Source organism: Podarcis bocagei (assembly GCF_964188305.1).
Source record: "Podarcis bocagei genome assembly, chromosome: 4".
Taxonomy (NCBI): domain Eukaryota; kingdom Metazoa; phylum Chordata; class Lepidosauria; order Squamata; family Lacertidae; genus Podarcis; species Podarcis bocagei.
This window is the reverse complement of record NC_138128.1, coordinates 29,937,211-29,962,648: the sequence shown is the minus strand read 5'-3', so window position 1 is coordinate 29,962,648 and position 25,438 is coordinate 29,937,211. Positions and strand designations below refer to the sequence as shown.

The 25,438-nt window shown below is 41.6% G+C and overlaps 1 protein-coding gene across 2 annotated transcripts in view; it reads right to left on the bottom strand.

Annotated features, from left to right (window-relative positions):
• Nucleotides 1–342: 342 nt before the first annotated feature.
• Nucleotides 343–25,438, bottom strand: part of DNER (delta/notch like EGF repeat containing) — a 121,604-nt gene continuing 96,508 nt past the window's right edge. For both annotated transcript variants that reach the window (XM_081190198.1, XM_081190199.1), the window contains exons 8-13: nucleotides 23,634–23,858; nucleotides 14,404–14,526; nucleotides 12,544–12,657; nucleotides 8,628–8,759; nucleotides 5,885–6,131; nucleotides 343–4,805 (exon numbers count right to left, since the gene is read on the bottom strand). In XM_081190198.1, the coding sequence (XP_081046324.1) occupies nucleotides 4,694–4,805; nucleotides 5,885–6,131; nucleotides 8,628–8,759; nucleotides 12,544–12,657; nucleotides 14,404–14,526; nucleotides 23,634–23,858 (953 nt within the window). In that variant the 3' untranslated portion in view covers nucleotides 343–4,693. The remainder of the gene's footprint in view (nucleotides 4,806–5,884; nucleotides 6,132–8,627; nucleotides 8,760–12,543; nucleotides 12,658–14,403; nucleotides 14,527–23,633; nucleotides 23,859–25,438) is intronic.

Genomic DNA, 25,438 nt, shown 5'->3' with positions numbered 1-25,438 from the left:
AACGACTGAATAGAGAAGATGCAGGGCTGCTGATGATTTTCACCTAAGCTTTGTCTGTATCTTGAATGCTGAATTGCCTGCTGAACAGCTAGGTTTTAAATCATTTGGGGGAAATGTCATAATTCTATCAGCAGTCAGAACGAGCAGCTGTAATATCTGGTTTTTAAGTAAATATAGCCCTTTGTAAATATAGCAAGTGACCAGTGGCGTAGCGTGGGGGTGCAGGGGGGGCCGACTGCACCGGGCGCAACATCTGGGGGTTAGGGTGCGCAAATCCATGGGTTAGGGGGCGCAAATTACTTGCCTTGCCCTGGGTGCTGACAACCCACGCTACGCCACTGCAAATGACAGCCCTGCAACAACCACCTTTATAAATATAGCAAGTTACTCACATATTTTGTTAAACTTAGGCAGTTCAGTTTGTAAATTTGGGGCAGAATTATCTAGAAATATAGCAAACTGATTTATTTCAACCCAGACCACTGGCCTCTCCAGCAGTTTTGTCTACTGACTGGCAGTGGCTCTCTTCAGTTTTGGACAGGGGCCTCTCCCAGCCCTTGCTGGTGTTGCCATAGGGTGAACCTGAAAATTACTGTATGCAATACGTGTGTTCTACCAGTGAGATTCATATGAGGGCATAGGTCAGTTTAGGACATAACTATGGCTACGGAGAATTCTAAAACAAGGCAACCATTGTCACTGTGCAGCTCTCGCCCACAAAGTACTTTTGATATGGAGACTCTGAACCAGAAGCGACACATCTACAGATCAGCTGTGTGGTGCTGCAAACACAGCCTCTTCCCAGTCAGGCACCTTTTCCCATGGTGAAAGGGAGCTGGGAAGCCGGAAGGAAAATAAGAATGCCAGCTCCAGTGCTTGCATATTTCCCTCCATTCTGGTGGCACAGCAGAATAGGGAGGCTGCAGATTCAAGGGTTCTCCCAATGTGCCCTCAGAATGCCCCGTTTTTGTTATTACTACACATTGGAGTATTGAGAACAGATTGGAACTGGCAGAGATTTCTGCACCTGCTTGCGAGGGAAAAGTTGCTGGTACAGATTGCCCCCAAAATGCTGCATCCAGAGCATTGTGGGTGGCACAAAACATTTGAGACGGCATGTTTTCAAAAGGAAGGAAAGAACCACTGTTCTGTTCACAGGGATCTCCTAACAAATATGGCAGTGGAATTTGCCATACCCACTTGGAAAATAAAGCAACTGAACACAAATGCCCTGGCTGAGATCATGCAAGATAGAAACCATTTATTGTTTTTAAAAATTGCACTGAAGGAGATGTAGGCTTACAGTAGTAGCGGGAAACTGGTGGCCCTCCAGATGTTACTGAACTACAACTCCCATCCATCACCCCTGGCTACTGACCATGCTTCCTGGGGCCTGATGGGAGTTCAGCAACATCTGGAGGGTCCTGGAGGGTCAAAGGCTTCCCATACCTTAATCTGGGGAACAACAGTACAAAAGAGCTGAAGGGGAATGGCAAGTATTTTTACACAAGCAGCATCAACTTCTGCAGTGAAAATGGAACTTTATGAAAATTCAGTGCAGCACTAGATCACCTGTGTCTTCGCAATGAGGGGTGTGGGTGGGTGTCCTTTGATAACCCGAAGGCTATGCTTCACATATTTTGGAGGAACATATATGAAAAGAAGAAGGAAGAAGAAAGGCAGAGAGTGGGATTTCAGGGCTTGTTTGTTCTGCTACAGAATTCACAGGCTATCTGGCTGCTGTGATATCAAGCATCCTGTTCATGCTGTGAAAAGAAAAACACACAAAGCAGAAGCCACACGTTGCTTTCAGGCTCAGCAAACCAAGGGGATGAAATGGCATCGCTGTGAATGGCTTTGGGGTTCATCAAAGGGAAGTCTCAGAACATCTCTGTCCAAGGTCAGAAAGGAACAAGATGCTTTCCCACAGAATAATCACTGCTCTGTTTTTGAAGCAGAGTGGCTGCTCGGCTCAACTTCTCAAACATGGAAATGCAACAGCAGGATTAACATAAAGATTCTTGGTATTCATAGCAGAATTAAAAGCTTGGAAGCTGGGGCTACCTGGAGTTACCCAGTCCCACCGCCACTCTTTCTGTCTCATTCACACACCGCTAGCATAATTTATAAGAGTAAAACAAAAAAACAGTTGGTCTCCATGGTAAAGGAAGGTTTATGAAGATATTATGAAGAGCTTCTTCATATCCACAAGGACTCTAACCTAGTTAGATTCTAAGCTAGTTCTCATAGCTGCCTCAAGCAGGAGAGAGGGAAGAGGGAGAAGGCAATGAAGGTCTAGGGATGGAACTTTGGGCTTTGGCAGGAAAACACAAAGTGTGTTTCCCCCTATTAGTCTCAACCCTGCCCTCTGCTGACTGGAGGCATGCAAAGTTGCTTAAACCCAACAGATTTCCCAAATCCCTTTCCAGAAGGACGCTCATGCAGACTTTTTTGTGCCACACTTTCCAGGCGCAGGTCCATCCACACTTTAAAGCTCCATGTCTGAGTCCGTTCTCCAGGAAAACTTGAATTTTACTGCCGAATCAGAGAAAATGGCTATCCGCAGACAACCCAATAGTTCTTGGCTCTGATTCAGAGGTATAACATGGGTTTTCGCAGGGAAAACTCCAGGACAAAAATAATAAAATAATAAAAAAATGTTTAGACATGGAGCTTTAAAGAGCAGAGCTGTGCCTAGAAATATGGCACAAAAGGAAGTCTGGATGAGCCCCAAGTCTCTTGCACCAGGGAACAAGCCCAATGCTGCTTGTTTTTCCATATTAATTTCCTGTAAGCTTTATTTTTCACTTTAGGTGAAATATGGATTGGTTTTGTTTCAAAATCCTTCCTGAAAAGCAATGAACCTCCAGCCCCCTACAACTCCCATCATCCCTATCCATTGGCCATGCTGGCTGGGGCTGATGGGAGTTGGACTCCCACCACTATCCCTGGTGTACATGATGCACTGAACTGTGGTGATAGTATTTTTTAAGTGTCACATATAGCTAGGCCCTGGAAGACAGAGTCAATGACTAGGTGAAAGCCATCACATGAACTTGATTCTGAACTCAGGTCCTCCTAATCCAACACTTTCACATTCTTTCAACCTCAGCAGACTGAAAGTGCACCGCAGAAAGTGCTGTTGCCTAGCATTCCCACGGTTCACCCTGAGAAGGTTTCATCTAATCAAGTGGCCATTGTTGATGCTGCTTGTTTTCCCCTTCAGAGAGCAGGAAAGTATGAATCTGAAGCAATAAAGGCAGCAGGAGGGTGGGAACAAGCCTTCAGCTACCCCCAAGGTCTTCCATGACAAACCTGAGCCCAACTACTTTTAATATATGAAGACGGCAAATGGTACGTATATTGGTGCCCTTACAAAAAACTATGCCCACAGTTCAGCGCACCCTGTACAAGGAGGAAAGCTAGACACCATGGCAGAAAATGATAGTTGTCCATCTGTAATGAATGCCTTTGAGAAGATAGGATTTGTGTCATGTGGCTGCTGTCATACAATAAGCCACACCAACCGCATCAACACCATACAAAAGCGTTCTTAGTGTCACATGTGAAAGCACTCCAAGGGTGTAAATAAAGCACTGCAGATTCTAGAAATGCTACAGCAGGTTTATATTATGGTCATGGCTCAGATTCAAGGGCACTCCTCCGAAAGTGGTTAAAAGAACTCCATCCTTTAACATCAGCTGAAGGCAAAACAAGATCAACTGCACCTTGAATTGATCACATTTATTCAATATTCTTCAAAATAAGCAAGAATTTTGTAGCACATCAGCAATCAATTAGAGCCACAAAAACACGCACATGTATAAATAAGATACACTATGTGAAATGCACAATATTGAAACAAAAATAATACTGTACAGTAACAACATTTGAGAGACAAACAGTTCAAATTAGGGTTTGCTTACTCGCACTATAAAAAACTTGACTTTTTAAAGAAAAATATAGATCCAATATAAAGGCCTGATCCTGAACACTGTGAAATCAATGGAAATTATATCATCCGCTCACTTCAAAGGCAGCAGGATCAATCCTTTGTTTGCCTTAATAGGCACTTCAATTGATCGTTTTTACAAAGCTTACCTTGAATACTATTACAAAAAATGACAAACATCAACTCAAGAGAATGTTTCAGCAAAAGTTTCAGGAACATAATGCAGAAATAGGTTAGTTATCCATGCACAAAACAGGGAGAAAGCTAATTCATTCAGTTTAAGAATAATATTTTTTACTAGATTCCTTTTCACAAACACAAACATTTTAGACTTCATTTTTTTTCCAGTAATGGATATATCAAGTTTTACATTTTTCCTAAGTCTACTGAGAATGCTGGCACTGTTATGTCATTGCTTAACATATTGCATTCTGTCTGTAATAACCACAGAGGTTCATCATCTGAGTTTGGTAAAAGCACACACTATTGTTAAGATTAGAGTTTTCTAAAGCTGAAAGTACATTAAAAGGAAAACCATGAACTTCACAAATTCAGTTTTAAAATATTTTTCCCCAACTAAAAGCTGCAGAAAACTTGTTCTTAAATAATCTACAGAAAATTCTGGAGCCGCTAAACATTTTAAATTTCTTACACTTTCTTTGTCTTAAAAATATTTGAATTAATTCAGTAGCCCATCCTTTTGAAAAATAATCCAAAAAAGAAGAAAAGACCTGAAGTAGATTACAAATCTTTTGTTTTAATCAGTGTGACCAAGGGTTTGTCGTCAGGACTGTAGTCTTCATAAGCAATTGGAGTTGCATCATACATCGCAGGTCGAGATTTCTTTCCAAACCTAACCCCACCGCAAAAAAAAGGAAAAAGAAGGATTTAGTGGAATTGCAGATTGGTTGAACATTTACACTTGTAGCAGTAACCCACTGTCCCAAGAGAATATCAAAGAAACGTCAAGCTTCATTTGAAATATGTAGTCAAGTGCCAAGCATTCATGAAATAAGGACCTAAATCTAGTGAACTGGTAGAATGCAAACTTAGGCAATCAGCAGAACCACCAGATGGTGAAGTTTTTCCTAGATGGTAACACTTCTGGTCACAGGACTGGGAATTACTGAATGTCTGAATACCCTTCTTTTAGTCCCTATGCATACAAAAAAAAAAGTACCACATTTTTTGCTCAATAAGACTCACTTTTTCCCTCCTAAAAAGTAAGGGGAAATGTGTGTGCATCTTATGGCGCGAATGCAGGCTGCGCAGCTATCCCAGAAGCCAGAACAGCAAGAGGGATTGCTGCTTTCACTGCGCAGTGATCCCTCTTGCTGTTCTGGCTTCTGAGATTAAAAATATTTTTTTTCTTGTTTTCCTCCTCCAAAAACTAGGTGCGTCTTGTGCGTCTTATAGAGCGAAAAATACGGTACATTAAAGATGAGGTTTCAGCTTCGCCTGCTCCTTGGTAAGGCATTTTGCTATGGATAGGGGGCAATCCTTCTTTGTGGGAGACCATTCTAATGCACAACTCTCCACCTGCAGTCTGATATGGTACAATCCAGGACAGGTTTTGCTATTAGGCTATTGTTGACTATATAAACTAAGGTTACCAGACATCCCCGTTTCCCAGGGACAGTCCCCGGATTTACAAATCAGTCCCCATACAAAATCCTTTGAAGTTGAAAAGTGTCCCCGGATTATTTGAAAAAAATCTGGTAACCTTCCTATAAACTGGCAACATACAGCTAAGCTCCTATGTTCCTACACTGCAGAAAGGAAGGAAGGAAGGAAGGAAGGAAGGAAGGAAGGAAACTGGCACAGCGGAAGCAGTGCTGCATGCAACAAACACAGGTCAGATTGGAAATCAATGGCTTATTACATCTCTAGGTTACAACCAGGCCTGTATTTCCCCCTTTACTCCAAACCAACCTGGCATGCCTGATGGAGGCAATAGCACTGCTGAATTCACTGTCAATGCTCCTGCAATTGTAGAATTCCTCGTACGCTGGCCTGGATGAGCCTTGATATTCAATCCGGCTGATGCGACAAATCCCCACAATTAGGATGATCAGCATCAGGACAAACGCAACGCATAGGGCTCCGATTATGATGTAGAGAGAGTGCCGCGGCATGTTTGTCAGGCTCTCTGCCATGTGCCCAGACTTCCACTGCAAATCTAAAAGCAAGGAATATAATGGACATTGTTGATGAATTGTACAGTAAGCGGGTAATGGCACATTCACTCCCACCATATATATTTGTACTTTTAATGGAGTTGCATGAAGATTGAAGTTAGGTGTGAAACTATTGCAAAACAGATCCTTTCTACCATTAACCCCACACTTGATTCCCACTGCCAATGGTTATTCCTGACAGAGCAGACACAGAAAGGTGCAGAGATACAGAAGCAAAGTGCCTGCCTCTTTTAACTCGCTGGTAGCAGAGGCAGAACTGGAAGTTGAAGGAAAGTTAGCTCCCCTTCTAGCTGGCCACAAAAGATTTCATTTTCAAAAGTTCCTTCTGCCTCTGCCTCCAAGTGTTTCCTGTATTCTCTACTGATCAAGAAAGATGGCACTTCCTTCATTTTGCATTTCACATGCTCAAACGTTTGTATTTGCTGCCAATCCTGAGAGGTTTCTAGCTGATTTTCCTTCCACAGTTGGAAATTTCAGTCACCCCTCCAAGTTAAACCTTTTGTCTTCTATTCCAAAAGCTAATGAAGGTGTTTTGGGTGTTAAAACATGCTGACAACAGTTCTAGGTTTCCAAACAGATGTTAATTATATAGCAATCACACACACCCCATATAACTTTTTTTCTGACTCCCTTACGCATCCATTGAAAGCTAATATTCGCCTTTACAATGCTCTTCCATTGGCCTGCTATAGCTTTGTTTTATATCAAACCATGCGCTAAATTATTCCCAATGTTTCAGTGTAACGACGTATATCTGGAATACCCAGGCCTCACCTGGGATACTCATGGATTCTTTCCTTGCCAAAGAAAAGTATCTATTTTCTTTTGCAATTATGCCACCACCACTTTGGCACTAACAAATTCTGAAATACAAATAAAACCCTGAAGAGCACGTTAATTTTTGTAATACTTATTCTCCCAAGCAGTGAACTGGAAGCACTCTCCCATCTCTTGGTTTTGCATTTGTTTCTGTAAAGTAATATGATCAATCTTACACGAGTCTTGCAAGCCCAAATGTTTAACACTAGAATGGCATCTTATATTTTTAAACCAGTTCCCACCCTAAATTTTATCGACATTTGTTTAGTTTATGTGATTTGTTATTAGCTCATACTGTCCATTACATTAAGGTTACCAGATGTTTTCCAATGAATCTGGGAACACTTTTCAACTTCAATGGATTTTGTATGGGGACTGATTTGTAAATGCGGGGACTGTCCCCAGGAAACGGGGATGTCTGGTAACCTTACATTACATTAATCCATAAAGAGGTCCCATGCTATCCTTTGGTACCAGTCAATGGTTTCCTCTGTTTTTGGGTCCCTCAGGACGGTGAACACATTTCCTTAATCCAGGGATGAGGAACCTGTGCTAGACTACAACTCCCAACATCTCTGGCTGGGGCTGATGGAAGCTGGAGTTCACCAACATCTGGAGGGCCACAAGTTCCCCATTCCTGGCACAGATGTGGGTTTCTTCAAACAAGCATAAACTGAATTATATGTTGCTCAAATCTCACTTGTTCTTTCTGTGTGTCAGAACTAAGGTGACAGCTTGGTGCTACGAGTGCTATATTCCACCATTGTTCATAACCTGCACCTGCAGCCAAGCTCCTTTACAATTCTGTATCATTCTGAGATATTTGTTATCATACCACATAATCGACAGCAAGTAATAAAAGCATATGGTTCCAACAATCTAGGCCTTTCATAGAAAGCCATTAAATTACATATTATTATAATATGTAGGCACTGCATGGAATGCATTTCTAAAGGATTACTGCATGTCTCAGGATATTAAATCCATCTGCCAGACAGCCTATTGTCTACCACCTAAAGAGGCTGTCACTCACACATAGATTGTTCCCCCAATTAAGTATGCATGCCTATTTTAGTCATTACTGTTTTCTCCTTTCAGCAGACCTTATGCCTTTATTTTCTTTATTTTATTTAGCATCCTGTTTTTCAACTAAAATAAAAAATATCCTCTTGATTACTTCCAGTACATATTAAAATAATGGCTTGTATTCTAAGATAGTTAATGCTGTAATCCTATATGCTCTTACGTGGGAGTAAATCCCACTGAATTTAATAGGACCCACTTTGAACAGACATGCACAGGATTATGGTGTTGAGGAAATTGATAGAATGGAAGTTTCCCATTCCTTCACTCTTCTTTCAGTCACCTGTGAACCCTGAAGATCTTTTGGAGGGTTATAGGGCTTTCCAGAGTAATGTGGGATAGGTGTACGGGCTGCTTCAGGGAGGAGCAGATGTGGAGAATACTTTTGTTCTGTTAACTGCTTTAACTTACCTTAGGACCCAAGCCAATATAATTCAAAAATTGCAAAAACCTGCAAAGGCCATTTGACCAGAGACTATATTAGAAAAGAAAATAATTAACATGTCCTGTGGGGAACAGTGACCATCTTAGACTTGGTTAATTAATAAAACCAAATGGTAATGGTAAGTACTTACGTATTTCGCAATTTGCCCCAACCCATCCACGTGGACAATGGCAAGTATACCCATTGGGTTGGTCTATGCACATTCCACCATGATGACAGGGGTTACTCTCACAGTCATTTATATTAATGTCACACTCTTCACCTTAAAACAAGGAAGGAAATATAGTTATGTGTTGCAGATATGAAAGCAAAATGGAATGCCTTCATCCCTTTCGACTGCAGACACTCAATAATCAACATGTTAGTGTAACTTACTCTCAAAAGATTAATTTAAGCAGTCATATTATCTATGATACAACAGATAATGGGCTCTTTGTAAGAAGAAAATTACATTTTTCTGCAAGGAGTTCTTAACTGCAACCACACTCACTGCATGCTACTTATTATTAAAACAATGGAATGAGGTCTCTTCAGGGTTGCACAGGAATGAACAGTATTTAAAAAGCAATCAAAACATAGACTGATGCAGGGCAGCAATCAAACTTCAGCAATAAGTGGCTGGAATATACAATGGAATTAGATCATTGCAATCACATGAATCAAATAAATGTCTTGCTTTGCTACTGGAACTCTGAACATGGAGTTGAAGATGCTCATGTTTTCTTAAGATTAGAAACACCTGGGACTTCAAAAATGCTCTTACACGTCTATAGAATAAAATCCTAGAGAAATAATATCTAACAAGTAGGGCCACTTTAAAGCTAGTGATCCCTGGGTGAAGTATGAACTAGTAGTGGGTAAACCCTTTGTTTACTCTTGCTTTTATGAAAACACAATTTGATACTATAGACTTCTTAGTGATGAAAAACAGGGCTGTTAAAAAAGGAAAGTATCAGACTCATGGGGTGATTTAGGGAGAAGGGGTGAAGTGTGGGGCTTCTATCTGCAGAAACAATTTAAGCACCGAAGGGCTGGAGTAATTGGGAACTCACAATGGGGCATGGGATATTTGACCTTTAAAGGATGTCCAGCTTGTCACTTGTAAGGAAAAGAAAAGGTTTTGCAAAAAGCAATGCAGAAGAGAGGTATTCCACACTTCTCTTTGGGTTTTGCATGTAATGTCTTCATTCATTTTTGGGTTTTGAATGTAATGCCCCAGCTGTCCTTGACAGCCTATCTTTATATACCACTCTTTGTGCAGCAGAATACATTTCTGGCCCCCAAACCACATCTGGAGAATAAATTGGCTTGCAAGAATCCCAAAGCTGGCTATCCCTTCAAGGCATTCATACAACTATCAGAAAAAGCAAGGAGAGTGAAATGTCTTTACTTTACTGGTATAATAATAATAACAATAATTTATTATTTATACCCCGCCTATCTGGCTGAGTTTCCCCAGCCACTCTGGGCGGCTCCCAATCAAGTATTAAAAACAATACAGTGTTAAATATTAAAAACTTCCCTGAACAGGGCTGCTTTCAGGTGTCTTTTAAAGATAGGATAGCTACTTATTTCCTTCACATCTGAAGAGAAGGTGTTCCACAGGGTGGGTGCCACTACCGAGAAGGCCCTCTGTCTGGTTCCCTGTAACCTTACTTCTCGCAATGAGGGAAACCGGTACAGATTACATGACGCTAACCGGGTTAATTTAGCACCATTCAATTAGCATGCTGCCTTTTCAAATATTGTTTTCAAATGTCATATTGTTTCAGAAAGATATTGATTAAGTAATGGTTTAGCAGCTGTTTACCTTGCCAAGTTCTAATTAGCTACACAGTTTACTTCTGAAAGTCGCAATATCAAATCACTTCTAACCAATATTAACAGCTCTTCTGTCAAAGCTAAATTCAACAGCACCCAAATTAATTGGGGCATACTCTCTTGCTATACATTCGTGCTCACAAGATTATCTTAAACTGCTTGCCTACTAAATGGACCATTTTCAAAGCTCTCTTTTAACTCATGTTCACCTTCTCATTCCCTCTTGGATGAGTCTATCCCAAGTCTCTTTCAGCAAATTCTCCCCCACTAATGGCAGAAATGCCGTCCTGTAAAAGTAACAGAGGGATTCTGAGAAACCTGTTTCTCTTGCTTTGTTACTGAGATTGTGAAAAACACGCAAGGCCACTAATCTAATGTAAAATTTATGGATTAAGACAGGATTGCAAGAATAAATGGCTAAAAAGAGCTATTCCGCTGTGGAAAATATTCTATTTTATCATGCTTTAGATACTTGTGAACAAATGAGAACATTTGCAGTATACATTAAGACTCCCTATTTTGTAGTAAGAGATCATGGAATGTGTTTTCTAGACATAGAGCACTTCTAATTCATTGTAGTGATAACAGAATCACAGTATGGCATTTATTCCAGATTGCAGTAGTGTTATACATTTTTCACTTTGAATGAAGGGGATACAGCCTGCAAGGGAGATATAATATATGAGAAACAAACTGTGTTAAGTGGTGCATTATATATGTGGTCTTAAAATTAGAATGAATACATGGCATTATCCTCCCCCATCCTCTTCCATATGATTCCTGTATCTGTTTCAAATCCTGCAGGTCTTGTTCTCAGCTTGCTACAGTGCAGAGCTGGAACTTGCTATCTTATCATACATTGGTCCTTATCTTTGTTTTTTTAAATTAAGTGCATATTAAAAGGAAGCCTGAAGTAGAGAAAAAACAATGGCAACCTGTAAACTGTTTGAAATACATAGTCTCTGTTAGGCTGTCATCAATCAGCATATACATTTCAGCAGTCGGTTTTCAGACACTACTTTCCGGGCTTGAGCTAAGGAAATAGTACAGCAGCTCTGTGAACTCAGGTCATGCTTTAGGGCACCTGATCTTAATATGTCTTTCTAGCTGGAAAGAGATTCACACACTGTGGAACAGCAATAGCCAGCACCTCAAGCTTCACAGGCTCCTCGTGATCAAGCTGTTGAGAGTCTGAAGAAGCCTCTCTTTTCACCAACATGGCCAGGGAGATATAAGAAACCCTCTCCTGCTGTTCAAGTTTCAAGATGTTGATTGTCATTTCTGCCTCCATGAAATGATTACTGGTCCCAGCAGCTTCCAGGGCAGGGCTTTTTTCCCAGATGGAACTCAGTTACAGCACCTTTCAGGTGGGCGGGCACCATTGCCATTATAAGAGAACGAGGGAGGTTTTCATGGTGAGTTCTGGCACCTCTTTTTCTAGAAAAATAGCACTGTTCCAGGGTATATTTCCATCACCTGAAGCACAGGTGAGCTACCAGCAGCCAAGACAAACACCTCCTGAAGCTGCCACATTCTTCCATACTACCAAGATGTCCTCCCTTCCTTGTTCATTTCCTCCATCCCCACCCCCAGTTTTTAAATGTATTTTGTGTTTTTATATTCTGGTTTTACTCTGTCAACTGCCCTGAGACCTGCGGGTATATAAATTCAATAAATAAAAATAACCATTCTACTCCCCTCCCCCTTTCTATGTAATTTCAGAGCAAACTGGAAGGGCAACTGTTTTATTTACTAAAAATAAATTTACGCTTTCATTCTGGGTTAGTTTACTTCAATTTGTCTTTATTCAGGAGTTGTTAGTCCAGAATATTTGTCTGTGGCTCCACCCAACATTGGTTCTGGCTCTGCCTACCACCAGAACGCAGCCCCTGACAGCTCATCCCTGAAGAATGCAGCCCTCAATGGGGGGAAAGGGCACAGGCACATAAGCCTGCAAGCCTAGGAAGAAAGACATGTATAAAGAGAGCCAGGTTCATTTGTATAGAATACCTTCTCTGCTTCTCCTGCTTTGTCAGAAAGGCAATGAATATCATTAGTGATCATTATTTATTTTTTAAAAAAGTGGAGTAAAATATCTGGTATCTAAACTGGGCATCAGCAGAATAAGATGAAAAGCAGGTGCAAATGCATTCAGTTGACATTTGTCTCCTTCTGTATAGTCTGATTAATAATTATGCATATTATGTAATTTCAAAGTAACTTGCCTGTAAATCCAGGTGCACAGATACACGTAGCATTTAGCCCTTCACTGTCACAAGTACCACCATTCTGGCAGCTGATGTTAACACAAGGATCTTTGTATAATTCACAGTGCCTTCCTGGGAATATTAAGTGATAATAGATGATGTTAGAATTGTACATTGTTTAAGGGCTGGAGCAGGTGGAAGCAGTATATAAAGAATACTAGCAGCCTCATACTCAGCGTTCCTTGGGAATTCTAAGGAAACAAAATGGCAGCCAAGTCCTATAATTTTAACCTGATTATTAGAAGATGGGATATACAAAAAAAAAAGAGAGAGAGAGAGAGGAAATTTCATTGGCGCCAAGTAATTAATTTGTATCCTGAAACACCACCCTGGGATCTCTGGATAAAGACTGGCATCAAAATTGAATAAATAATAATAACCCACCCCCTACCGACAGTTTTGAGCCATTTTGAAGGTGTGGTGAGTAGTGCCCCTCATTTCTTCATAATTGATGATGTTCAATGCAAGGTAAACAAAGCATTGGCTATCCATGAACTAAATCTGGATGGGACCACTGGACCTTTTTGTACTGCCAAGGCCTGTTCACAGCCTCGTAGACCCTTCTCAGAGCTTAATAAAGGGTTAGCTAAAAGACAAGACAAATGGAGGTGGTCTGTACAGATACCTTGATCTAGCTAAAACACTCAGCACCTAAACCTTGTTATAGGATACATGAACCTGGTACTGGCAACCCACAGAAGAATGATATTTACTTTGATATCCCCATGAGCACGACCAACAGTTCTTTAATAAATACATGTACAAGTACTGCAAGCATCTATTGGATACTCACTGTGACTTCATGGATAACACACCCTCCCTCCTCAAGATTGTTGTTCTTTTTTCATGGGTATAAGATATGTGCATGCATATGTATATCCTCTTTTTATCATGCTGCCCCTGAATAACAATGTTAACCATTCCAACCATTTCTTTTTTCAATATATATTTTAATAGCATGCCCTGCTTCTTCTGCGCCTTTGAATAACCAATTAACTCTTTCCATTTGGAGTAAAATTCTCTAGCTCTGACAAGAATTTTTGTCGGATATCACGACTTCACTGACTTTTACAAAATGAGGTTGGGTAGCTATAATTGGGAGAAAAAGCTTTTTTCCCCCTAAAGCAAGATAGTTCTCTGTGTCCTATTGCTAGTTTTAGCATAGTGCAAGGGGGGAAACTGTAAATCCAAAGTAAGATTCAGCTGCACTTTTTAGAGATGTCAGAAAAGTAGCATGTCACACTACAGGTGAGCTTCATATTGTTGGTTCCAAAAGGCTTGCCTCAAAGATAATGAAACTTAAATGATGCAGATCACGTTTATTAGGCAGATTTACAGTAACCCCACCTATGTTAAAGCAAAGCATCTCTTACCCTCATATTCTTTTGGCTCGGGTGGTGGTTAGGCATTGGAATATGTTTGTGTATTGGAGGGCAGGGTCTGGCCATCGCCTACCCCTCCACTTTAAAGGAATCCGGCGGTTGTGGATCCTGCCCCACGCCCTTGCTGGTGGCTAGGGCCATGGCACGACCCCTGGTGACATCAGGGGGAGCTTTCAGTTGTATTTGCATCAACAGGCTCCTCCCACTGGTGGTTAACCCTTGTTAGACTCACCCCTCCCTGAGGGGGTGGAGTCACGCTCTGTTGTTTTATCCAATGCCTAAGCCAATACCTCTCACACGCTGTAATCAATAAAGTTGTGGCCTTTTTTTAGCCCATTAACCTAATATACTGTGTCCATGTGTCTTTTTTATCCCCAAGCGGGTGGAGGGTCCTTGAATCATAACCCCACCTATGTTAAAGCAAAGCATGTCTTACCTTCATATTCAGCAAGACATACACAGTCGTAGCTATTGACAAGGTCTCTGCAGGTAGCTCCATTCTGACAGGGGGCTGAAAGGCACTCATTATATTCCTCCTCACAATAGAGTCCGTGGTAACCTGAAAACATGTAACAAAGAAAACACAACATACCCTGAAAATGTGTCTCAGCATATGGCAAAAGCTTCACAATCGTGGATGGGACAGAGATGACTAGTAGCTGAAAATAACAATGTGAGGATGCACCTTTAAAGCTATTTTGTCACATAATGTACATGAAAGGATTTGGAGCTCAGTTTACGCTGGAATCAAGACCTCCTTATACATTTCATACGTTGAACAATCAGAAACACTTTTCATTTCATACATTTCATACGTTGAACAATCAGAAACACAAGGCAGCCAAATGACCTCATTAGAAATCTAAGCAAGCCAGGAGCACGACAGAAGTACTGAAGCGAATGGACTGTATTTTCAGAATTCATTTTTTGCACGGCTGTAGATCACATTTATTAGGTGGGTTTACTGGGCTAAAACGAGCAGAAATCTTGGCGATGTATAATGCCACTTTATATAATGAAACTAGATCTCGCTCCAGCACAACTCTGAAGTGTAACTCAAATAGCAAACTGCAGGATGTAGAGTAGCTGTCACTTGTCTGAAGTGGGTAAAGATATGGCAGTCTGAAGACAGAGAAGCATACTTGGTTGATTCAAGCTGGTAAAACAGGGACGGAACACCATTTCACATGTAAATGAACGGTAAGTGCTACCAATCTGCCCAGCAAAATTTTGGCACAGCTTACATTGTGCCCTTTTATTATTAAACAAAGCAACAGTTTCATAGAATACAGCATGGATTAAGCATTATCAGTTATTCTACTGTGTTCTACAGAGCTGCAGTCCGATGCATATGTAAATAAATGAGGAATTATGTATTCTTTACTTCTACTGCTATGCTTCTAGCAAACTTTTATTATACATGGAAGCCACTGAGTAATCACTGCAGCTGCCCCACCTTCATTTAACTTCATTTAACTGCATCAGATTAGCATACAATATCCTTTTAAGCCTTATTCGTTCAAATCAGAAGGTGCAGCAACTATGACTGGTGAATTGTAGCCATTATTTTCCTTCTTAGAATCCACTACCAGGCATCCACTACTACTCTTGTTAAACCAGAGAGACCTTTCACCTTCCATATATTTGCATCATTCAAAAACATCCTAAGCTTGTCCATCAGGTTCTAATTCACTAATTCAGGCAAACAGAAATCTTGGCTTGGATTCAAAAGTTGCACATTTTGGTGTGGACTTTTAGATAACAGGGAAGCCAAAATTTAAAATAAAGGTAAAGGTAAAGGGACCCCTGACCATTAGGTCCAGTCGTGGCTGACTCTGGGGTTGCGGCGCTCATCTCGCTTAATTGGCCGAGGGAGCTGGTGTACAGCTTCTAGGTCATGTGGCCAGCATGACTAAGCCGCTTCTGGTGAACCAGAGCAGCGCATGGAAATGCCGTTTACCTTCCCGCTGGAGCGGTACCTATTTATCTACTTGCACTTTGACGTGCTTTCGAACTGCTAGGTTGGCAGGAGCAGGGACCGAGCAACGGGAGCTCACCCCGTCGTGGGGATTCGAACCGCCGACCTTCTGATCGGCAAGCCCTAGGCTCTGTGGTTTAACCCACAGTGCCACCCGCGTCCCTAAAATATAAAATAACCAGCAGCAAATATATATATGCTATTATTGTTTTTATTATTCTTCAGTAACAGTGGCTTGGATCCAAAGGTCCCTTTGTGCAAGTATCACCACATGCGCACAGCAAGGCTCGCGGATTACACACACACACACACACACACACACACACACACACACACACGTTTCTCATGTCTATGAAGATCAGGGGACCCTCCAGAGCAGCTTTTTGGGAAAATCAGGGGGGTGGGGTGGGGACTTCCCCATGTGCAGAAGTGTCTCCCACTGACACAACAACATCCTTGGGTCCAAGCTGCTGTTAGTCACTAACCGTTAATTTATCTATTATAATCATCATTATGTATTTGCTTTATTTGTCATTGTTTTTTTATTCCAGTCTTTGCCTGTTCAGACTAAAACCTATTTCCTTTCAATTTGTTTGCTTGAAGTTGGAATTGATACTATTGAAAGAGCAGAACAGGCTTTTCTAGAAATTGTTTTCATTTTAATGTTATTTTTTTACTATCTTGTTCTCATTTCCTCTGAGGAAAATATAAATGGGGCGGCCCATTTATTTAATTAAAAAAATAAACAGCAGCACAGGCTTTTTCCCTGTGTGAAAGCTCAAGTAAAACTTTGAATGGCAAACATGCTCTGTGAACGCTGTATATATTACTCAAGAGAAAACCAAGTGAGTTTTTTTAGGGATCTGGTCAAATAATAAGCAAGACTTAGTCATACTCAAGAGCAAACCTATTGAAATTGGTCATTAATCATAACTAATTGACTCCCAGTGGGTTTACTCCAAGTATGACTGAGGCTGGATCCAGCCCTTTGTGCCATAGAAACAAAAGGCTTACTCATTTCACTAGAGACCTGAAATCAATTGGATTTCACATGATTTCATGTCCTCATAAGGGATAAACTGCCATTACTTTGTGGCCATTCTTTAATAAGACACAGTGGAGCAGGCACTAGAAAACTGCCACATGCAGGCTTAACCTGAATTCTTATACTGTATATAAAATAAAACAACAGCAAGAAAATGCTATTGTAAATAAACTCATGTAACTCTCAATATATGCATACCTCTGAATTATATGTGACTGAAAAAGTCCCCCCCCTTTCCCCCAAACAGCCTTGGCTGTGAGGAAACACTCTGATTTACATGTTAAATTAATGACTTGTTTTACTAATGAGTATCAACCTGTTCTATAGAGCAACCAGTTGAAGACTGCAAGTCTGTGGTGAAAATACCATTTTTCTCCACTAGAGGGTGGCTTCCACCTACCACACTTCTTAAATTTAAAGAAGGGAGGCCACCGCATTTTCATTCGGCTAGTTAGAAAAATGTCAATTCCACCTCTCCTGATGTCAGCCGGAAAAAATGCTATTTATAAGAATAAGATGAAGCCCTATAAAGGCAAAGGAGAGTCTTCTCCCATGTACAAGTCACCTCCAAATTAACAAACAAAAAGTTTTTATATTCTGTAACTTTCTTTTTTAAATGCAAGTTCGGAATAGGTTTTTAACACACAAATGAAATGACCAATTTCCTTCCCTGCATACCAGCCGCCAAGAAAACTAGTTATGCTATGAGCGAGGGTACGAGGGTAACTAACCCATTAACCAGAGGCCTTGGAAAAGGTGAGAAAGTGGTGATGGAGAATACAATGGTCCTGATCTAACTACCAGAGGCCTTGGAAAAAGTGAGAAAGTGATGCACCCTCCAGTTATGGACGTGATACTAGGAGAGAGGACTTATATACAGGGGTTGATGATTCTCACGTGATATGCCAGATTAATAAATAACCAGGTATAAAATGCACAAGGGACCCAGGTGGCGCTGTGGGTTAAACCACAGAGCCTAGGACTTGCTGATCAGAAGGTCGGCAGTTCGAATCCCCATAACCGGGTGAGCTCCCGTTGCTCAGTCCCTGCTCCTGCCAACCTAGCTGGTCGAAAGCACGTCAAAGTGCAAGCAGATAAATAGGTACCGCTCCGGCGGGAAGGTAAACGGCGTTTCCGTGCGCTGCTCTGGTTCGCCAGAAAGCAGCTTAGTCATGCTGGCCACATGACCCAGAAGCTGTACGCCAGCTCCCTCGGCCAATAAAGCGAGCCGAGCGCTGCAACCCCCAAGTCAGCCACGACTGGACCTAATGTAAAATGCACTTCTGGGTATAAAATGCAACTGTATTTGGGGGAGGGGGTTGCCAGTACAGAAACATTTGCAAGCAGGAAAGGATGGATCCAAAGAGACACTGTTCTTACTTTTAATCAAGTGTGAAAAAAGGGAACAGAAGTGCATCCACTGGCCAGGTCTTCACAGTGGAATATGTGAAACAGGTCCTGTGTGCAGTTGTATATAGTGTAACAGCCTGATCACAGAGGGGGTTCTCACCACATGGAAGGACTTATGCACAAACAGCTGTGTATGCGTACAGAGAAGCTTTTACACTGAATGAATGAGCTGAGCCAGTGAACCCATTTCCCATTTCATTCGGTTCAACGAACACACACACACAACTGGAAATGAAAACAGGGTTAATGTCTCCTAATATGGATCCCCTTCACCTTCATCTTGTTCATCTCACTTCCTTTCCGTGAATTATCGCAGTTTAGTGCTTTCAGGCAACACATTAATTCAGAAGCATGAGTGACCTGATCACTATTCGGAACGACCAACATTCTGCCTCCAACCAATGTTGAGCTAACCACCTGTAAAAATTCATACATCAGCCTTTTTCATGCATCTCATCTTACGATCCCTGAAAGCCCTGCCAAAATATGAATCCCATTTTCAGACTTGCAAAATATATTTCATTTGTGAAAAGTGCTACATGGCTAAATATTACCAATTCCACCCCGTAATGAATACATAATAATTAGGTAAATATGCAGAAGTCAGCATGGCCTGCAAACCTTGCAAGTTTACCTGCATATTTGGTACCGTAGGTGTGGTGGCTTGAGGCACATCTGAATAATTCCACAAGGCCATCTGCAAAATGCCGTGAGCATTTAACTATTTATGTAGAAGAGCTACAGCTCAGTGGTACAGCATCAGCTTTTCATGTAGAAGGGTCCCAGAAACCCTGTTCCATGTTCAGGAACAAGAGGCTGGAATCCTTTGTCATTGTCACAAAAGGGTGACATCAAGCAGCGGAAACCATGTCACATGTTTTACGTTCAAAACCAGACTTTGGTTTAAAATTAATGACTGTCCGGGAGTATAGCCTGCTGGACCAGGATTTTAGCTGCAGTACCGATTCCCTGATTGCCAGCTCTCAAATACTGATGTCATCACTGGCAGAACAGAATCACATGTAAGACATGTTTCGGAAAGACTGCCTCTCATTGCCCCTGCCAACCTCTGAACATAATTTCAATAGAGCTTCTTAAAAGGATTGCAGACATCTTTGCAAATCAAGCACGTGCTAAGTGTTTCTTAGCAAGTGGTTATCTGAGTATTTGAATATGCATAAGAGGGAAGCCTACAAAGGGGGCGGGCGGGAACAATGCACAGGCCTCTTTGACAGTGGCATCTTTGCAGTAAAAAAGAGGAAATGACCTCGTGAATTTGCCTTTCTGCTTTTTCTCCTCTTTCTCCAAACAATGGAGCTTTTTGATGCTCAACACATCTCCCTCTTAAATCCTCTGCATGTGTAACTCAGAGCCCTGCATACTATTTCATATTATCAGTAGCTCCAAGGTACCTTTAGAGCACATGTACCTTTTTCCTTTATGCATGAAGAACTGCTTGAAGATCAGAGAGTATCTCAAAGCATGAACAAAAAACCTCCGAAACCACAGTTGCATCAGGAAGCTCAGAAGCTGCTCTCTTGGCAGCCTTGACGCTGTATGTTGCACACTAAAAGAAACAAAAGCCATGCTGCCACCTTTCTTTCCCATTGCTTGCTGCCTAGAAAATACCAGTCTGACTGCTAGCCAGCAAGAAACTGAACACTATTTCTAACAAGCTAAAATATCTTGCTGTGGATTTGCAGGAGGGATGGAGGGTTCTTTGATTACCAGAACTAAACAGAATTTATAGGTTTCTTTCTTCCCTGATTCATCCATGATAAACAGCACAGGCAATACATCTTAGCCAGCTGTCCCATGAAAAGCCCTTTCAAAGACACTACTTGGGAACACCATTAGCAAATAATTATTTTCTGTTATGGGGTGTGGAAGATTGGTAGGGCATCTGCTTTGCATGCAGGAGGACCCAGCATCAGTTCTCAGCATCTCCAGGTAGGACTGGGAGAGACACACCTGGAACCCAAGAGAGCTGCTGGCAGGCAGAGTAGGAGCAGGATGGACTAATGGTCTGACTCAATATGAGGCAGTTTCCAATGTTCCTATGTGGGAGCCTTTTTCAGCCTGAGAGCTGTATTTCCCCCATGGCCAAGTTTCTGAGAGCCACATGCAGGTGGTGATCAGGGCCACTCCAGTGTGGCCTGAATTTCTGAGAGAATGGGTGAGGCTTGTGTGAAACCACTGCTTTCCAGGGACACCTGCAGCCACTGAGCCTGACACTCTTTATTCCATCCATCAAATATTCTCTTAATGAAAGTCACAGAAGGGCAAAACTGTGAAAAATGTGTTGAGAGTGTGGAAGGGGAGAGAACAATTAAGAGTCACACTGAAAGACCTACACTGGCTCCCAGTACGTTTCCGAGCACAATTCAAAGTGTTGGTGCTGACCTTTAAAACCCTAAACGGCCTCGGTCCAGTATACCTGAAGGAGCGTCTCCACCTCCCATCGTTCAGGGCCTTCTGGTGGTTCCCTCGCTGCGAAAGCCAAATTACAGGGAACCAGGCAGACGGCCTTCTTGGTAGTGGCACCGGCCCTCCCACCAGATGTCAAAGAGAAAAACAACTACCAGACTTTTAGAAGACATCTGAAGGCAGCTCTGTTTAGGGTAGTTTTTAATGTTTAATAAGTTATTGTATTTTATGATGGGCGGGGTATAAATAAGTTGTTGTTGTTGTTGTTGTTGTTGTTGTTGTTGTTGTTATAGCACCATTCCTGCTCAGAAAGCTCTCCCCCCACCCCAATAATTAGCACTGGACCTTTTTTATGGGGAAGGGACACTTAGCATGGGCATAAGAAGCAAAGTGACTAGAAACACACAAAAGGAGCACAAATATAAACTCAGAAATATTCCGCAGCTAGGAGGAAATATATATGTTGCAAGAGATATTATTCAAATTGCTACTATGCACGCCCCTGGAAAACCTATACACCAACGCGCATTTCAAATAAATTAAAGCCGCAATTTGATAACTGGCTGCCCTTTTAAGCTGAAACTCTACACTCTTGACTTGATACTGAGTTTAAAAGTCACACCGAATTTGGTCAGTTCCAACTCTGTTCCTTAAGTCTGCACTATGATCGGCATCAACACAAATGCACTCATCATTTGTTCTGCTTTTCATGACTTTACTCCAACGGTCCTCAGTGACCTGAGAGCAAGAGCACCACAGATCCTAAAAGGCAAACGAGAGCAAGGGAAGCATTTGATAGGCAGCAGTACCACAAAGATCACAGAAACAAGTTCTTCCATCCCTGCTAAAGTCTGAAAGGGAAAAGTAGGCTGCTGGTTTAGAAAATAGGCCTTTACTCTATGTAGAACTGCTGTGAGAGCTCCAACCTTTACTATTTTGTCACTGTAGCTTTTTTTAGCTGAATACAGAACAGAAAAAGCCGTATATAATATATAGACAATGAATCAGCATGTTTCCACCACCTTTACCCTATATTGTTGTGAGTGCAGGAAGTTAGTCTGCATTGATGCATGAGTTCCTTCTAATTCCTGGGGTCCAGGATCTAGCAAGGGCTAAAATCTAATGAAGGGTTCCATTGTTGCAGTAGTCAGGCAAGTTTCTTTGGGAGTTAAGGGTCCTGAGGACCATCTAAAAAAAGAATATAGTATAGGTAGAGGCTATTTTACGTGAGTCAGATATGTGCGCGACTACACATTGCACCAAACCCAGAAGTGACCCGAAAATGACAAATAAAGTGGGGGGGGGGAGGCAGTGGCAGAATGGGTTTTTGCAAGCTTTTTCAATGATGTTTCAAATACACATAATTTCACTTACACGCATGGTGCCTTGGAACATACCGTATTTTTCGCTCTATAGGACGCACTTTTTCCCCTCCAAAAATTAAGGGGAAATGTGTTTGCGTCCTATGGAGCGAATGAAGGCTCTTTGGCTTCTGCGATAGCAACACGAAGCCTTCCAAGCACAGAGGGAGCGCTCCCTCCATGCTCTGGAGGCTTCGTGTTGCTTTCACTGAAGCCTGGAGAGCGAGAGGGATCGGTGCGCACCGACCCCTTTCACTCCCCAGGCTTCAGGGGTAGCCTCCTGAAGCCTTTGGAGCACAGTAGGAACTCGCGCTGCACTCCGAAGGCTTCAGGATCCTTTTGCTGAAGCCGGGAGAGCAAGACTCTCCTGGCTTCAGCAGAGAGGGAGAGCTGCGCAGCACCCCTTCTGCAAAGCGGGAGGAGAAATGGAGGGGGCTCTGTTTCTCCTGCAGCTTTGCTGAAGGGGCACTGAGCAGAGAGGGAGATTTTTTTTTCTTGTTCTCCCCCTCTAAAACAACCCTCCTATGGTTGGGTGCGTCCTATAGAGCAAAAAATATGGTAACCACCACATGAACAGGGAGTTGCCTGTATAACAAAAGAGGCTGCTCTTTGTCCTCCGAGCAAATGTGTGGGCCTTTTCCCCTCCTCACCTGGCTGATACTTGGAAGGACAATAGCCAAGACGGTGGTGTGTAAGCAGGGCTAAAAGTAGGCAGCAGCCAGAGAGACAGAACTATGCTTGATTTCTGCTATATTCCAAGGCTGTGACTATGAAAAAGGCAAGACTTTGGGGGGGGGTGTTGGTAATGCTGTGAGACCATCCATATTAGGCTCAGGCTGTAAATATGTGTAAATAAACCACATATCATAAAGGCATCACCATCTCTGCTGTCTCACATTCCAAGGAAACCAAAACCTGGGGTAGTGTGCAATAATATGTTCTTTACAATGCATGGCCTCTCATGTCAAAGTGATTGTAAAACCTACTATTTCATGGGTACTGTGCAACATAGTCATATTATAAAGCGTGTTTTTTCAATTTTCTGCAAATACAAATAACATACAGCTGTAATCACCTCATCCAGCTATTTTTCCTCCTGTGATGAGTAAAACCTGCATCTGTAAAAGTAAGGTGTTTCGGTGTGTGTTTTCAAATCACATTGCTACTTAATTTAGTGTTATCACTTTAAAATTGGTATCCTGGAACAGTATTGTTAAAATGTCAGATCAGATACCAGACAAGCTATACAGAAAACAATTTGCATGTTCATTCTGTGTGGTTTTTAAAAAATTTAATATAGAATGCATCAATACCTATCATTATAGCACACTGAAACTAATGTATTGCCGGCATGCATATACTAAAGAGGAAAAAGGAAGCAATTTCCACCTACATGTTTCTTGATGCCAAGAGCATCTGACGGAATGCAGGAGGGCCATACAAACCTGGGATACAGAGACATTTGTAACTTGTTCCGACACTGCGGCAGATGCCATGGGCACAAGGATTGAGAGCGCAGAAGTCAATCAGCTGGGCGCAGGTAGGTCCTGTAAATCCTGGGCTACAACTGCAAGAATAGGAAAGCCGGTCTGTGTAACAGGTCCCATTGTTCTTGCAAGGAAATGAAGCACAGGCATCTACTTTTTCCTCACAAGATGTTCCCAGGTACCCTAAAACAAAACAAGTGGAACTTATTTGCATGCACGCATTTCATTTACCAAACCTTTGTCAAAGCATGGAGCCTTAACACCATTTAAAAACAGATTTTTTGGGGGGCTAGAGTTATCCTAACACATGCTTAGATACAGATACAAGGACTACCTCTCTCCATATAAACCGACTTGGACCCTGAAATCATCATCTGAGGTTCTTCTTCATGTGCCTCCTCCACAAGAGGTCCAGAGAGCAGCAACATGAGAACGGGCCTTTTCTGTGGTGGCTCCCCGTTTGTGGAATGCTCTCCCAAAGGAAGGCCTGCATGGTGCCTTCACTGAATAGGCAAAAGTGTTTCTCTATTACCATGACTTGGGCTGATTAACATTCTATGGTCTTTTAAATGTGTATCTGAAGAAGTGTGCATGCACACAAAAGCTCATACCAAGAACTAAGTTAGTTGGTCTTTAAGGTGCTACTGGAAGGAATTTTTTTCTTTTAAATGTGTTTGTGGAAGGGAAGTTATTGGTTTGTTTTTGTTTTATTTTGTATTTTGTGTTCTCGTTTTGTATTTTTACACCCTATGATCTTCAGATAAAGGGTGGTATACAAATGTAATAAATAATACAGTGGTACCTCGGGTTAAGTATTTAATTCGTTCCGGAGGTCCGTTCTTAACCTGAAGCACCATTTTAGCTGATGGAGCCTCCTGCTGCTGCCACGCCGCCAGAGCACGATTTCTGTTCTTATTCTGAAGCAAAGTTCTTAACCTGAAGCACTATTTCTGGGTTAGTGGAGCCTGTAACCTGAAGCGTATGTAACCTGAAGCATATATAACCTGAGGTACCATTGTAATATCCACACAACCTAAATGTAAAGGGAGGGTCACAGCTAACACTCTCTCCTCTCAGCTAAGGACACCAAATACATTTATAGGATGCGTGTTCATGGAATTTTCTACAGCATGCCCTTCATCTGAAATATTTATTGAAATATGCTTACATTATGCCCATGATAAAACCCTCAGGCTATTCTACCACTGATCTTTGTTTCAGATAAGTTTCTTTATCCTCCCCACAATGATGTATCTGCTACTAAATATGGCCTCCTCCCCTAAGTGCTCCTGAATTTCATGGTAGAATTCAGCTATTCTTTCTCGAATTATCCATTCACTCTTGCCTCTGATTTATTAACACGGTGATTCCCCTATGCTTTCAGTTCGCTGTGGAACATCAAGAAAAAAATTGTGTTTCTTGTGCTATCATTTGAACTAGGAACAATATTAATAGTGGGGAATATGATGCAATACTGTAATTGGGCCTGTATTCTTTTCTTATGCTCTTTGATGCTGGCCGCCATCTTTGCCACCAATGTTCATTCTAAGCCTTATTGAACTATAAATAAATGCACTGATTAGGTATTTACAGAAATACCTATTTTGTTGGCAATGTTGCCACAAAAAACTCCCACAGGTGGATTTAAAACCAGTATTAAAAACCAGTCTGTATCTGTATTGGATTAGAAACTTATATGCTTTTATTGTTAATGTTTGGTGGAAAGTGAACCATTAATTAATTAACAGTAGATTTCCAGACAA